The 16910-nt window shown below is 33.5% G+C and overlaps 2 protein-coding genes across 2 annotated transcripts; both read right to left on the bottom strand.

Annotated features, from left to right (window-relative positions):
• Nucleotides 1–2795: 2795 nt before the first annotated feature.
• Nucleotides 2796–3984, bottom strand: LOC122602956. The gene is made up of 4 exons (XM_043775572.1): nucleotides 3762–3984; nucleotides 3254–3564; nucleotides 3113–3163; nucleotides 2796–2981 (listed from the first exon to the last, which is right to left on the bottom strand). Exons 1-4 carry the CDS (start codon nucleotides 3982–3984, stop codon nucleotides 2796–2798), a joined length of 771 nt encoding a protein of 256 aa, XP_043631507.1.
• An 8472-nt stretch (nucleotides 3985–12456) lies between these two features.
• LOC122603642 (putative 12-oxophytodienoate reductase 11) lies at nucleotides 12457–15881 on the bottom strand. The gene is made up of 4 exons (XM_043776408.1): nucleotides 15669–15881; nucleotides 14601–14741; nucleotides 14393–14523; nucleotides 12457–13350 (listed from the first exon to the last, which is right to left on the bottom strand). The coding sequence occupies exons 1-4, from the start codon at nucleotides 15770–15772 to the stop codon at nucleotides 12578–12580; spliced, it is 1149 nt and encodes a 382-aa protein (XP_043632343.1). The 5' UTR covers nucleotides 15773–15881; the 3' UTR covers nucleotides 12457–12577.
• Nucleotides 15882–16910: the final 1029 nt, after the last annotated feature.

Here is a 16910-nt window from a genome sequence, read left to right as displayed (position 1 = left end):
TTTCTTTTTTGGTATATATATTAGTTTGACATAACTATGTTGTGTAATTTTATTGTAACCTCAAGGTATAGAACAGTTGTAGTTCCGACTTTCTATTGATGATATAATGGTGCAACTTAATGCTAAAACCCTATCTACGTAGCACAATTTGCTTAACTAGAACCATATATTGCAAAACATCCTTCAATTTTAGACGTGTATTGCACATCAACAAGATTATTTGAAGGAACTGCACATTCATTCCATTGCCATCACACAATCATTCCGCATGACTTCTCAATGTAAGATACAGTACGATCTAAAAGACATGCATAACATATGTTTTTGCCTGGTCGTGCATCGCACGGGGCTGCACTCTAGTGTTAGATAAAGTTGTTGTAGTCTTTGAAAGGTCATTATTATTATTATTATTTTTTTTTTTTGTGATATAGGTGTAAATATATATTGAAAGGTTCATATAAAAGTGAATAAAAAAGCCGTGCACACAAAACGTTGCAGGGTTTTTAGGATAGTTATAATGCGTTGCAAGTAGAAATTTATATGTTCAATTGCGTTATGTGTTCAATTGAGTCGGGTGACCGAAAACTTTATGAGATTTAGTGTATGTTTTGTTCAATTAGCTTTGATTTAGTGTATGTTTTGCTCAAGTTTTTTTTTGTTTTCACCAACTTTCGATTTTACTAAGATGATGATGCGGTCGAGTTTGAATTTTCGGTTGACCAATCAACTTCTGAGTTCTGAATATCCAAAATGCGGGTTTCCGGCTTGCAATTTCAGCCCTTGTGAAGTTCACATGTTACCAGCGAGCCTATGTGATTTTCAGTGTTGAAATGTCTATGTAAACCGTAGTGAAAATAACCAAAACCAAATAACCCGACCCAACCGAAATGGGTTTGGGTGAAACGGGTTGAGTTATTCGGTTTACAGGTCATTATTTCATTATTTGGGTCAACCCAAATAACCTAATTTTTTTTTTCGGTTTGGGTTACAGGTTTATTTACAATTTTTCAAACCCGAATAACCCGACCCTACTGATCCAAAACCCAATAACCCGACCCATCAACATTCCTTGTAAAGGTATGAAACTGTTTTTTTGTTTTTGTTTTGGTAGTATGAAGAATCTCATGTTTGACATCCATTTTTTGAGAGACGTTAGCAACAACTTAACTTAAATCCCGAATAGCAATATAAAATGTTACTCGTATAAAAAAAATAGAAATATAAAACCACTACAATGTACAATAGTATAGTATCAAACACTTCTACGTTAGCTACCAAAGGCCAAAGCTACAACAAGCAGCTTATAAGTAATCATGATTTGCAAAACATATAGTATGAAACTTGAATCGTGATGAGAGTGGCGTCTAGTAAACATCTGTAAGCTGACATGAAGCAGTTGTGGAAACAAAAAAACTGAAACATAACAAAACTCATCTACACATGGAAGAACAAATCATTTTAATGCATTGTCAAGATTCGAGCCTGGCATGGGCACATCAAAGTTGTGGAGTGTTAACCTTTAAAAAAACAGGTGACCATGTAATTTTTAATTTTTATTTGAAGTATTATGTGCTGAACTATTTATTTTTAAGTAATTGTGGTTTGTATGTTTTTTTTTATCCGCTCTGCCTTTAAAAAAAAACAAAATTCAAAGATTGGAATTTTTAGTACCGTTAGTAATTATTCTAGGGGATATGTTATGTGTTTATAGTAGTATTTTGCTTAGCAAATTTTCAAATTTAGTACAACGATGTTATCGGCCGTTGCTAAATCAGCTAGGACCATGTAATCGCCGACCTTCCATTCAACTTTTTGAAGACCGGAGTTGAGGTCATCGGCCTTAGTTTTTGTATTAAAATTGGGTACTTGGTCTTAGTTTGACATGTTTTCATTTCATTCTTGACGAGGTAGTTGGCTTTAATATTTGTATTTACGAGTAATTCTTTCTGAGTGGGTAGTTAATATATACAGTAAATTTTACATGTTTCATTTACGTTTTATCGCACTATTCATTTCTTTGTCAGTAACTCAGTATAATTAATGTTTGCAAGTAATAAAGGATCATTCATTTGTATCAACACACTATCTTAAGGGTGAAGGGAGTACAATTTTGATGCCTAATTCTACCCAATTCATCCTTCAATCAAAATATTTCAACTCATCACTACCCAATTCTTACCCAAATCACTGATAATACATACTCAATCCTACCCAAATTCATTTTTATTTTCATTTTTTTTATTACATATAATTAAACTATATAAATATAAATACTAAAACATTTATTAAATAAAACACACAACACATACATTCATATTTAAAATAAAAAAAAAAATATACAAACCACAATTACTTAAAAATAAATAGTTCAACACATAATACTTCAAATAAAAATTAAAAATTACATGGCCACCTGTTTTTTCTTTTTACCGACGGCGCATTTTTCCTCCAGAATGCATTCCAATAAAATGGGATCATCAATGTCATCATGCGGCTCCTTAAACACCTTCCATTCACGTTGGCGGTTTTTGAACATCTCCCCCTCGAGTTGTGTAGCCATCAAACACTTCGCCAAATCTTCTTTCTCCTCCTTAATCTCCATATACCGGCTCCTCCTTTATGTGTAGTTCGTGAGTTCATCCACCACACTTGTCGCCGAGCTGGAGGACGATGTAAGTTGATTATTTTTCATCTTTTTTGGCGCCAAGGGCGGGCAGGGGTCTTCATTCATGTCGGGTAGGACATTGTCGTTGCTTGCCTCTTCAAAATCCAATGACTTTCTCTTTGAAGATCCGCTAGACGTCGGGATTCCCATTCCTACAATATTTAGAGAAACATTCTTGTTGCTTCCACTTGTCATGATCTTTCACCACATTCCACGCTGGTAAATGCGTAAGATGCTTGTCCGTTTTGGTATAGTAATCGGACAAAGCGGTCGTCGTAATATCCAAGTCATTGCATCCACTTCCCTTTGCACGAAACTACATAAACACAAAAACAGAAACATTGCTCTTGGTAGTCAAGCTATGAAACAGAAACTCGCATATATAGCAAAACTATATATATAAGTCGCATATATACCAAAACTATGGTTCATATAACTCGCATAAACAGAAACAGAAACATTGCTTGGCATAAACGGTCGTTGTAAACACAAACATTGCTGCACAGAACATAAACAGAAAGATTGGTTCATCTATATACACAAAACGGAAAGACGATATAGAACATAAACAATGGTTCATATTTTTACAGCTTGAATCAACAACCCGTTGAAATTACCCATCTCCGCATTCATCACCTTCCACTTGGTAGTCAAGCTATGAAAGGTTCGTGTAGTCGAACCCAAGGTAGTAGCATAGTGTTGAAGAATCCGCTTCCAAAACCCTTTCGCCTTTTGTTCGTTCCCAAATTTCTTACACTCCAAGATTTGAATCCATGCTTGAGCCAACGCCACCTCTTGTGCTTCCGTCCATAGTTCACGCGGCTTCCTCCCGGCAAACTTTTTCTTCCCACGAGCATCACATTCTTCAACCTCATCGTCTTTTTCTTCTTCAGCAACTTCTACAAAACAAAGTGTATATATATAATAAGTATGTATATATATATATATATATGTATATTCAAAGTGTATAAGTATAATATAAACCGGTTGGAGTTGCGGTTGGAGTTGGAGTTTCAGGTACAACGTCGTCAGTGGAGAGTTCTTCAAAAGCACCAAAGTCGCTCGATTGTGCAAGTTCAAAGTGGTGTGGTTTGACGGGAGGCGGAGGTGTTGTAGCCGTAGGCTGGACTAGCAGGTTGTGGTGTATAGTATTGTTGTTGGTGTGTTTGAGAGTAGTGAGTCGATGGTGGTGGTGGTGTATAGTACCGATTCGGTGGTGGTGGTGCTTGATTATGATTCAGTGGTGGTGCACAATTTGGTGGTGGTGCCCACTTCGGTGGTGGTAGTGTGTTTCGTTTGTTACCTCTTGGTGGTTCCATGGTAGTTGTATATGGTGAAGAAGAAATAGTTATGGTGAAGAAGAAATATATACATATAGGTATATATATACACACACATATATAAGAAGGAAAAGAGGGGAATTTTTTTTTTTTTTTAAATCTTGTGAATGTAGCCGTTGAGGGGGGGGGGCACGCTTTTTAACGTTACAATTTTGAACCCAACGATGGGTTACTTAACCCGATCCTCTACCCGATTCCGTCTACCCGATTGATACCCGAGACGTTGCGGCGGTGTACCCGATCGTAGTAAGGGTACCCGACCCCTTACCCAATATGTATTCCCTCTAGCCTAATAACAAAAGAAAACGGTCACTTTAAAAAAAAAAAAGCAGTTGCGTTAACACCGACTTGAAAAAATGGAATGGAAGTCCGACAATGACAACACCAGTCTAAAGTGATTTGGCATATGCCGATATTAACAACATCAGCTGTTCCACTTTTACAAATTTCTATGCAAAGATAATATAAGGACCATATATATCCTTCAAATAATTAAGAATAAATTACATTTTTCGTCCCTGAAGTTGGCACGTTTTCCACTTTTGATCCCTAAACTTTAAAAATTATAATTTTGACCCTAAAGTTGGCCAATTTTTTCAATAATCGTCCTTTAGACTTACGACGTTAAAAAATGGCCGTTAACGTACGTACGTGCTAGACACATGAGGGCACTAATGCCATTTCACCTTACACCAAGGGACGAAAAGTGAAAAAATAGCTACTTGAGGGACAAAAAGTGAAAAAATAGCTACTTGAGGGACGAAAAATGAAAATCATACAAATAAATTTATTCTTTCACGTGCATACGTTAACGGCCATTTTTTAACGCAGTAAGGCCAACGGATGATTATTGAAAAATTTGGCCAACTTTAGGGTCAAAATTGTAATTTTTAAAGTTTAGGGATCAATAGTGAAAAACGTATCAACTTCAGGGACGAAAAGTGTAATTTACTCAATAAATAATTACTATCCATACAAAAATCCCAAAGGATGATATGTGCATCAACTTTCTTTTATAAAATTTGTGTGACAAACCAAACTTAAGTCATATATACTGGATTATTTGCACTTAAGACACATGACATTACCAAGCAAAATATAGTTACAATTTTAATTGCGGGTCATAGAGAAGATGATCCTCAATATTCAACTCCAAACAAATTAACCATTGATGAAATAGCCGGTTAATTTCAATCGACAACTTTCGGATGTCTGCAAAAAATGCAATGGAAGCACGTTTTGAAGGGGTCGTGATCATGGAGCAAACGGATATTTAGTTGATCAGTTCAAGTAAGACCAAGAAAATGACCGGACACATGGGTAGAGAGGAAGTCTACAAAACTAACGTTTGCGGTATTAATTATGACATTCTGACCTTCCCCGGCACAAAACATCACAATATAGAGGATAATTTGGTACGTATACCATTCTTGTGGAAACACAAAAAGATGAACCCATAATCAATTCCAAGTACATCTGCCCCGATCAATATAACAAAAACACTTTAAAATCAGCTAATGGTTGTTGAATTTTGATTCTTATATATATTGTTAACCTCTTGTATAGAAAAGCAAATATATAGTTCTATGTCACTAAAATCAAGTTTTGACTTAATTCTTGATGAATATATCCGAGAATGTAGTTATAGTAGCTAGCACTGATGATTTGTAAAAACATGAGCGTCACCATTATATTGCAAACCATCTGAAAATTGCCATATATTGGATTAATTAGCAACTTTAGCTGTAAAGGAGAAAGAAAACAATTTACTATTAATCTGTTCGACTAAAAAAAATATGGAAAACTATATCTACGAATAACTCCTTTCACCCATTTGGTACGTACTAGACATAAGTGTGTATTGTTATAAACACAAGCAAAGGTCACTTTTCTTATTTTTTTAAATCATTGTTAACTAAAGTTTAAAATGAAAACGCAGATAAAAATGTTTAATTGCTGATTTTAGAGAGTTTTTAGTTTATTTGATTGGAGCGGTTTTATTTGGCGTTGGTCATGGCCGGTTTTATGTTGTTATTTGTTAGCAAGCAAGAAGGCCGGGTCGTACATAATACAATATCATGTCATTCTCTATTTTGAAATTAATTTGATTTGGTAAGGTCAAACATCATTAATACTTCAAAAGTACGTTCTGGTGTTCCAACCCCGATAGCATGGATATGGCAAAATTTCACCTAAATGTCAGTGACAAATTAATTTACCCTTTACTACAATTTTAGTGGTACATTTACTCTTTTAAGTTTTAACGTACTAGTAACTTCTTCCATCTTTTATATCTAATTATAACTATACTAAAAAACTATATAATTGTACAACTTCATATTGCATAATTAGTACAACTAGTTGATGCTAGACATAAGGTACAACATCATCTACTTTGTACTCTTTAATTGCATTTTACATTTTTACATGTTGAAAAAGCTAAAAATATATCTCTTCCTTATGGTATTTTCTTTTTAATATATATATATATATATATTAAAAAATAATTTGATATGTACAAGTTCTTTAAGCATAAATTTATTTGTATGATTTTCATTTTTCGTCCCTCAAGTAGCTATTTTTTTACTTTTCGTCCCTCATATAGCTATTTTTTCACTTTTTGGCTCTCGGTGTAAGGTGAAATGACATTAGTGCCTTCAAGTGTCTAGCACGTGCATACGTTAATGGCCATTTTTTAACGTAGTAAGGCCAACGGATGATTATTGAAAAAATTGGCCAACTTTAGGGTCAAAATTGTAATTTTTAAAGTTTAGGGATCAATAGTGAAAAATGTGTCAACTTTAGGACGAAAAGTGTAATTTACTCAATAATTAATAACTATCCATACAAATAATCCCAAAAGGATGATACGTGCAGAAACTTTCTTTTATGAAATTTGTGTGAGAAACCAAACTTAAGTCATATGTACTGGATTATTTGCACTTAAGACACATGACATTACCAAGCAAAATATAGTTACAATTTTAACTGCTGGTCATAGAGAAAATGATCCTCAATATTCAACTCCAAACAAATTAACCATTGATAAAATAGCCGGTTAATTTCAATCGAAGACTTTCGGATCCTGCAAAGCAAATATATTGTTAACCTCTTGTATAGAAAAGCAAATATATAGTCTTATGTCACTAAAATCAAGTTTTGACTTAATTGTTGATGAATATATCAAAAATGTCGTTGTAGTAGCCAGCACTGATGATTTGGAAAAACATGGGCGTCACCATACATTGCAAACCATCTGGAAACTGCCATTGGATTAGCAACATATATTAGCTAGCTGTAAAGGAGAAAGAAAGCAATTTACTATTAATCCGTTTGACTAAAAATATATGGAAAACTATCTCTATGAATAACTCCTTTCACCCATTTTGGTACTCGACATAAGTGTGTATATTGTTATAAACATAAACAAAAGGTCACTTTTCTTATTTTTTGTATTCATTATTAACTATATATTGAAAATGAAAACACAAAGAAAAAGTTTAATTGCTAAATTTTAGAGAGTTTTTAGTTTATTTGATGATTGGAGTGATTTTATTTGGCGTTGGTCATGACCGGTTTTATGTTGTTATTTGTTAGCAAGCAAGAAGGCCGGGTCGTACATAATACCATATCATGTCATTCTCTATTTTGCAATTAATTTGATAGGTTAAGTCAAATGTCATTAATACTTCAAACGTACGTTCTGGTGTTCCAACCCCGATAGCATGGATGTGGCATGATTTCACCTAAACGTCAGTGACAAATTAAGTTACCCCTTACTACAATTTGAGTGGAACATTTACTCTTTTAAACGTGCTGGTAACTTCCTCAAACTTTTTTTTCTTTTTGAGAAGTTGTCACAAATCGTTCCTGTGGTTTGTAGATGTTTACCATTAAGAGGCATTGGTAAAGCAAGAGAATGGTGTCGGCATTGCTTTCTATTGCTTGTGCCTCGTTTCCGGTGGCTTGTGTCTATTTTTATGCAATTGTTGCTAATGCTTTGTGTGTATTCTGTTTTCACTTTTATATAGCCTTGGAAATATCTTTGACAATTGTATCTCTATGACCACTGGATAATGGAATGATTAATCAAAATAGGCAGATATATGTACTTAAAAGTTGTAATTAATTATTAATATTAATTTATTGATATACACACAGGGATAATCTTCGTACTCTGGACTGATTTTAACTTAATTTTATTTTATTCAAATCAACATAAATTATTTAATGTTTTTTTCAAACCAAACGGTTCAAATTATTTTTTGTTAAAAGGAAGGAACTAAAACCAGTTAAGTTGTTTTGGTTTAGTCATCCACACATATACTATATCATATATATAGCCATTATTAGCATGCAATTCTATAACAATTCAGCTCATTATCAAATAACTAATTAAGTGGGATGATATATGTGTTTTTTTTGTAATTTATACATATGTTAATTTTAATTAATTGGTTTATGTATTTGATCTTGATGTATAGGCTTATTATGAACTAGACCCTTAATTATTTCTAGACTTCGACACCTTAGTATTTTGTAGCAGCCCAAAGTCTTTCTTGCTATGTCTCGCAGTTTTGCCCTGCATTATTTCGGTTTTCTATGGAATCGGATTGGCCGTAGCTTATTGGAAAAATCCTGAAAAGTCTACATTAGATGGCCATTTTCTAAAAAGTTTTGCGGGTTGCGGTGTTGTTGTAGGAGTGTGGCTCACAATCATGAAAATTATTGATAATTCCATTTCATTCAATATGGCTCACAAGATCATCACTTACATCAACATTTATTGTATAATGATTTAGCAAACTTGACCATTGGAGGAAAACTTAGATGTATCCAATTCCATTTCGTTCAATATGACATAGTGTTTTCGGTCCTTAAAAACTTGACTGGAAGCCGACGATGACAACACCAGTTTTAAATATTTGAAGGATATGGTTTTATGGTATTTTTGCTTAAAATGTTTGTAATAGTAGTATAGCTGGTGTTGATTATACTAGTGTTTGCCAAATCATTTAAAACTAGTCTTGTCATTGTCGGCTTCCATTCAAGTTTTTGAAGACGGGAAGCACTATGTCATATTGAACGAAATGGAATTGGATACATCCAAGTTTTTCTCCGATGGTCAAGTTTTCCAAATCATTATACAATAAATGTAAGTGACGATCTTGCCAACCATATTGAACGAAATGGAATTATCAATCATTTTCATGATTGTCAGCCACACTACTGCAGCAACACAGCAACCCGCAAAACTTTTGAAAAAATGGCCATCCAATGTAGACTATTGAGGATTTTTCCAATAAGCTACGGCCAATCCGATTCCATCAAAAGCCGAAATAAAGCAGGGCAAAACTGCGAGGCATAGCAGGAAAGTCTTTGGGCTGCTACCAAATACTATGGTGTCGAAGTCTAGAAATAATTAAGGGCCTAGTCCAAAATAAACCTGTACATCAAGATCAAATACATAAACCAAATAATTAAAATTAACATATGTATAAATTATTTTTTAAAAAATTCACGGATTACTCCGTTGTTGTATACACAGATTATCTATTTCTCAATGACTCGATTTTACGTTACACGTTTCATACATGTTTATGTATTTGTACGGTGTTGCAATGATTACATATAGGCACATGTATACGAATTAATAGATATAAAAATAATGTGTTAAAATTTGTATTTTCTAGTGTTTTAATCAGAGATTTTGATTACATAATGTCGATGTTTTACTATTCATGCAAAAATAAAAAGTCTTTTATAAGTTGTTATTGATAGATATACACAGAGATTTCCATGACCCATTATGCCTCATTTTAGCTCAAAATCCTACCAGTATAAACGATTTAATTAATATGTATTTAAACCAAACCTTTCATATTAGTTTGTCCAAATCAAACCAACCTAAAACGAGTTAATTAAGTTGGTTTGGTGGTTTGATGATTATTATTTTCTAATATTTGAACAACAAATAATACGATCTAGTAAATATGAAACAGAATACTAACGTTTAGTAACATAACTACATGCTTCACAAATCACAACTATAAAAGGATATATAAAGTAGGTTTATATGTAAAATTTAAAGATTTTAAAGATTTGTTAGAATATAATGTGACGTGTAAAAGTGTACCTAGCATTGAGGATAGTCTTATAACTTGTAATCAACCAACACACTAGAATACAACACTCTCCTAGTGTAACATCCCCAAACTTTTTTACGTTGACCGTTAACTTATCGTTAATGACGGTTAGTTACTATATGCTTTATATGAGCTTATGTGAATTAAATGATTAACGTGGGATATATATTAAGGTGATTAAAATAATGAAATTAAAGTTGATAATGATTGATGAAGTCATTTAGTGTTCCCGTATGCGTTAAACGAGCATTTAAGTGACGAAACGAGTTGTATGGAAGTTTGAGGGTCTAGTGTTAGAAGATATAAACGGGATCAGTTTGACATCATTTCCCAAATTACCAAGGTCAACCGTTAAGGTCAACAGTCAAAGTCAAACAATCAAACGTATTCAAAGTTTTCTATAGTTATCTTACAAATTCATGTATAAATACCATCTCAAATGTAATGGAAAAGGATAACCTTATGAGGATGGGTTTATACAAGTTTAATGGCTATGAAAGGTAGTCGGGATCACAAACAAGATACCTTAACGTTGCTTATTGATCGTTGTGCTCATCACGAGCTAAGATACATGACTTTTCTGACGCTAAAGGCACAACAAAATGTGGTTTTCTATAATTAACCTCTTAATCGGATTATCTTATATTTGGGGATGGAAACCAAAAAGTATAACTAATTATTTTTAAGTTGGGTTAAAGTGTAAATTGGTGATGGGAAATCAAAAAGTGTAAGTTAATTATTTTTAAATTGGGTTAAAGTGTAAATTGGAGATGAGAAACCAAAAAGTGTAAATTAATTGTTTTAGATTGGGGTTAAAGTGTAAATTGGTGATGGAAAACCAAAAAGTGTAAATTAATTTAGATTAATATTAAAAAATTAGAAGATTAATAAGGATAGAGGATTAGGCTAAAGAAGGAGGATTAGGGATGTCAAGTATATCCTCAACCCCCTCTAGATGAGATGAGATGAGGATTAGGTTAATTATGACTTTATTTTGAACATTCATTCGGTATGCGAGGGAAACTTCACCGTATAATGGTGAAGCTTTGCACGTACCCTAGACAATGAAATGTTGACCATAAGCCGTTACAAGTATTCGAAGGAAAAAAACCAAGACTTGTCATCCCTGAGGATCGAACTCAAGACCTTGAATAAACTCTGTGATGCCTCTAACCAGTTGGACTAGTTATCATTGGTATTAGGTTAATTATGATAGCGAGACGGTAGTTATTGGGTATTTTTTGGAGAGAGAAAATTGATGTGTCGTCGATATATGGAAGGCCTTAGAGTGGTTGCAACCAGGGAAGTGTTTTACTCTGATCAGTTGGTTGATTACAATTTATTAATTATTAAGCATCTAGTTTAGAAATATACGAAAGGAAGCACTGACAAATTGATATAACCATTTGTAGAGATAGAACTTATAAACCAATTTCACAACAAGATTTTATTTTATTTTTTTCTTAACATCAAACAACAACTTTTATTAAACACGGGTGAAACTAGCAAGATGCTAGATAGTACAAATAAACATGAGACAAACATATAAAAAACAAAACATCGATCAAGGAAACAATACATTAGAAATTGAAAAAATTACATTGAGGCCACATGATGTGGAGAAGTCGAACAATTAACCAGCCGAAGATAGCTCATTTAGGGATGTGCACGACCCAGCCCGAACCGGGTGTTGACCCGTGACCTGACCCAGACGAGTCGCAAGTTTACAGGTCATTTGCATTTTGCACATCCCTAAGCTCATTCCTTTCAATTCTTTAATTGCATGAAGAAGAGAGGAGTTCTTTCCTGTAAAAAATGGACTCATTCCTAGTCTTCCAAAGTATCTGAAAATATGATAGGATGTCTAATTGGAAATGGTTATGCTTTTGCGGATTAATGGTATCTCCAGAAGATCTCTAAGGCAGTGCGGTTTTTGGATTGAAATACCACATCATGAGAGCATTAAAACTCCATAAGTACTCGGCGAAGGAGCATCGAAGGTGTAGTTCGAATTTCAACATACGATAATAATATTCCAACGATAACAACATACGATATGATGTTAATTACTAAACGTTAGCATCTATGCTTCGTATTAATAGTTAATTCATATTAGCTAGCTATTTACTAGGTGGTTTTATTTGTAGTTTAAATTTCAAAATATGATAGTCGTAAAACCGACCAAACCAAACCAACTTAATTGGTTTGGCAGGACAAAATAATTTATACTGATTTGACCAAGATATTAGCTAAAATCAGCCATACCGTATATCTATGTATATATCAATAATCAATCAATAACAACTTACGAAACAACTTTTACTTTTGTATGTACACAAAATCAGCTAGCGAAAGATCCAGAACATATATATTAAGGACACATCTTACTTTTATCTATTATATTAATACATATATGCCTAAATTGATTAATCATCAAGCAATGGGTAATCCGTGTATCCAACAACGGGATCATCCGTATAAAATGTACTTCTATCATACTCGTTTAATGGTGCATTCAGCCTAAACCTGCGAGGCAAATCTGGATTCGCCAAAAACGCACGCCCAAATGCTACAAGATCCGCTTCCCGTTTTTCAATCACACGACTCGCTTCATCTCGATCATAGTACCCACCCGCGACCATAAAAGTACCTTTAAACGTTTTTCTCATCTCAACCAAACTATCACGAGTTTCCACTCGCTCAAACTGAGTCACCATTCGTGGCTGGATCACGTGACAATAAGCGATCCCGAGTTGACTCAGTGACTCGGCCATAAAAGTGCCAAGTGAGTGAGGATCCGAGTCGCTTGAATCGTTGTAGTTGGCAAACGGAGACAACCTCATTCCTACTCTCTCAGCTCCTATTTCGTTTGATATTGCTTCCACGACTTCGAGTGGAAAACGACAACGGTTTTGTAGACTTCCTCCGTATTGATCGGTCCGGTCGTTTACTTGGTCTTTCATGAACTGGTCAACCAAGTATCCGTTTGCTCCATGAATCTCGACCCCATCAAAACCTGCTTCCATTGCATTTCTTGCAGCCATTCGAAAGTCGTCAACGACTCGAGATATTTCATCGATGGTTAATCTGTGTGGAGTTGAATATTGAGCATCATTTTCTCCATGACCACCAATGTATTGCTGCTTTAGAATTGGCTTGTCAGTGCTCGAGATTGGAGGCTGGCCGTTTGGCTGATAAACTGGATTACCAAAAAGTTAATTAAATGTCACTTTATTTTCTATGTCATGTGTCATAATATATATTTTACCATCCATTAAATATGATAATTGTTACAAGTATATATAGAAAAGCGCGCAGTAAATTAAAAATATCAAAAGGTTCAATATTATCATTGCAAAAGGGAATTTTCTAATAACAAAGTTGTCATTAGAAAAACTTTATTATAAGTATTATGGATTTATGGCCTTTTAACGCTATCACATGTCACATATACACTTCACTTGATTCAAACTTTATTTAAACCTGGGTTGCGCAAATGGGCTTAAGCTGGGTTCGTAACACAAATTAAAAATAATAATTGAACATGGATCGTCCTGAAATCTTTTGTACGTGTAGTAATTATTCTTAGGGATATGATTTGTAAGCCCGGTGACCTCAACACACCAGCCTTCATAAAGCTTAATGAAAGGTCGGCAATAACCAAGGGCAGAGTTTTGTTAGGTCCGGGGGCCCTGGCCTCTACGTTTTTTCTTTTAGCATTGTAGTTTTATCCGTTATGTGTTTGAATAATTATTTTTTTTAGTGTTATTTCTAGATAAATCTATGTAGATTAGTTTGCAACTATAGATACTAATTAATAATGGCAATTTTATGGATTTTGAAAATAGCTACCCCAATATTGGTAAATAATTCATATTTTTTTTCTATATATATAAAATAAATAACTGATGCAATAAACCCTTGTATATCCTATTTTGTATCTTCTGTGCAGTTCAAAAACAAAAATAAAAATTTGGTGCGTTCTTTTGAAATTTTAGTACAATGTCTATTTCACTTCTTTTTTGATATTTTGTATCTTCTATTTTTTAGTTTAGACGAGTTTTCTGTAGTAGTGGACTAGTGGTCCAACATCATTTAATTGTGGTCTGACTTTAATAAAGAAAATACAATAATAAGCTAGCTTCTGTGTACGTTTCTACATAAGTTTAGCCCAGTGAGCTCACTTGTATAGGCTACATATTTTAAAGCAAGCGAAAAAATGCACATGATAAAGGACTTACAATTATTAGACACTCTACCAGAATGCCACAATTGACAAAAGAAGATTCCTCCATTTTCGTGGACACCATTTACTATTGGTTTCCATGCTTCTACATGCTCTTTCTTCCAAATTCCAGGTGTATTTGGCAAACTACAAATTTCCAAGTGAAAACTTTAATATATCAATTTCATTATTATACGAAGATTATATGTAATATTAATACTAACCCTTGAGCAGTTTCTGAAATCCCAGATGCTTCACTGATTAGAAAACCACCTTTTGTGGTTCTTTGTTTATAGTACAAAATGGCATGTGGCTGTGGGGTAAAATTGTAGGATCTTAGCCTCGATAAAGGTGCCAAAACAACCCTGCAAAATTATTCCAACCCAAACAGTTTTCATTAACTCAACCAGGACGGGGTTAAAAAACAAAACTACATGTTTATTTTTGAGGAGTTTTTTTTTGCAAAAATGTGTTACTTTTCATCCCTTTTTTAAATATGGGTTACTTTGGATTTATCTTTTTTTTTTTTTTACAATTGGGCTAAATTTGACATTATGGAGCCCACCAAAACTTGAAAATCAGATTTTTTTTTTATTTATAACCCAATTTTTATATACATTGTATAGTTATATGCTTTCATTTAGCATTATCTTTTATATTCAACTACAATTTAACATATCTTGTACATGACATGTGGCTTAACTTAATGGCCAAATAGATGGTCGCCAACCATAGGTTAATTTGGTCCGAGTGGAAAATGTAATTATGGTATGGTCCAAGTAAAGAAGAACAAATTTAGGTATTATTCAAGTGGAACTTTAAAATTTTGTATCAAAAGAATAATTTGAAATATATCCCAGTTACTATCCGTGAAATTTACTCTATATTTAATCATTCATTTTTTACTTAGATTTTTTCATATTATATTAGCTTCACTTTCTCACTCATTTAACTCGCTTTCTAAGAAAATAATAAAAGATAAAATCTAAAACATCAAAGATTGCATAAATCATTTAACAACATAATACCGATAATTTTTGAAACATATATGTTATGTATATGCGTGTGTAATGTGTATGGAGAAGACTTATATTCATAGTTCATGTCAAACTCATCGATGATCGATCCACTGATAATTTTTGCCTTTTAATAATATAGGTTGAATTATCTAGAGAAAAGTAAAGTTTCATTCATGTAAATATGAAGTCATATAAACTTGATCACCAAAGAGAGGTCAAAACCTAACAAGTTAAATTAATTAAGAAGACAAAAGATTGAAAAATATAACGTACCTATGAGAAAGATGGAATATTTTCATGTTATATGGTGTGAGGATGGGTATGGAGTCCGATGTCGTTTGGTCTTCTTTTTCCATGTTTACTCCCTCATTCACCATCAATAATGTTTGCAACAGAGAACTTTATTATATAGGCTAGAACATATACAAAATTCTAGTCTATGTTTGACATCACATCACCACTCGATCCTAATTAATCTGCGACCGTTCATCCATATTTTCAAAGTCATAATATTTTAAAACTTATACGTAACGAATATATTTACTTATCTTGTCTATATATATGATCAAAATATTTTATATGATTCAAAATATTTTACAAGTCACATACTCCATATATTTTTATATATGTTGTGTATATATGACATCACTATCACTCAACAACACTCCCACTCGTACATCTTTTCATACTTATCATATGTTAGAATTTTGCCCGAGCGAGGCGACGATATAATGACGGCGGTAGTAGCGGTGACGAGTTGTGATGGCGCGTAGAGGTAGCAATTAGGGTGAGCAAAAACCGAACCGAAAAATGAAAAAACCATGAAAACCGAACCGAAAAAACCGAAAACCGAAAATACCAAAAACTATTGGTTTTGGTTTTTTAAAACCCAAAAGTTATGGTTCAGTTTTGGTAAAAACAATCCGAACCAAAAATATATATCGTTAACTTTATTTTATATTATTATTAATTTTTGGTAAATATGTTAATATATTTGTAATTTTATTTTGGGTAAAGGGTTACCCCGATGACTTGTTATTATAACAATGTTAAAATGTTCGTTACAAGTAGCATAGTTTAGGAACCACACTAATTCATATATGTGACAATACCACATATATGTAACCAAAGCAAAACTACTACCAAAACAAGACCAAAAGATACTAGTCTAACTATAAGCTATTACAAACAGAATAACACATATAGAATAGACATGGACCATGTGAACTCCAAAATCCAATCAACACTGATGTATGAATAAAGAATCGCCCCTAATTCCCCAAGCTAATTCTTGCTGAATGGGTGTCACCTTTTGCAAAGATAAACAAGTCGTCAGCAAAACAAAGGTTTATGAGTCTTTGCTTTTCGCACCTGTTATGAAATCTGAAGGAGGAATCAATTCGAATAGAGTGATGGAAAACCAAAGTGAGAACTTCCATGACAAGTGTAAATAAGTAGGGAGATATCGGATCACCTTGCCTTAGTCCCCTTTTTCCTTTGAAATAGCCGTGGATA

The sequence above is a fragment of the Erigeron canadensis genome, chromosome 6 (genome assembly GCF_010389155.1).
Source record: "Erigeron canadensis isolate Cc75 chromosome 6, C_canadensis_v1, whole genome shotgun sequence".
Taxonomy (NCBI): Eukaryota; Viridiplantae; Streptophyta; class Magnoliopsida; order Asterales; family Asteraceae; genus Erigeron; species Erigeron canadensis.
Note: the sequence above shows the minus strand (reverse complement) of the source record. Positions and strands in the feature narration are given on the sequence as shown.

Coding starts and splice junctions, on each gene's coding strand:
- LOC122602956 (XM_043775572.1), bottom strand. CDS start 3,984: ATGGAACCACCAAGAGGTAACAAACGAAACACACTACCACCACCGAAG. Junction 3,565..3,761: donor CTACAACACCTCCGCCTCCC/GTCAAACCACAC, acceptor TTTGTTTTGTAG/AAGTTGCTGAAGAAGAAAAA. Junction 2,982..3,112: donor CAAGCAATGTTTCTGTTTCT/GTTTATGCGAGT, acceptor GTGTTTATGTAG/TTTCGTGCAAAGGGAAGTGG.
- LOC122603642 (XM_043776408.1), bottom strand. CDS start 15,772: ATGGTGAATGAGGGAGTAAACATGGAAAAAGAAGACCAAACGACATCG. Junction 14,742..15,668: donor ATATTCCATCTTTCTCATAG/GTACGTTATATT, acceptor ATAATTTTGCAG/GGTTGTTTTGGCACCTTTAT. Junction 14,524..14,600: donor ATTTCAGAAACTGCTCAAGG/GTTAGTATTAAT, acceptor GGAAATTTGTAG/TTTGCCAAATACACCTGGAA.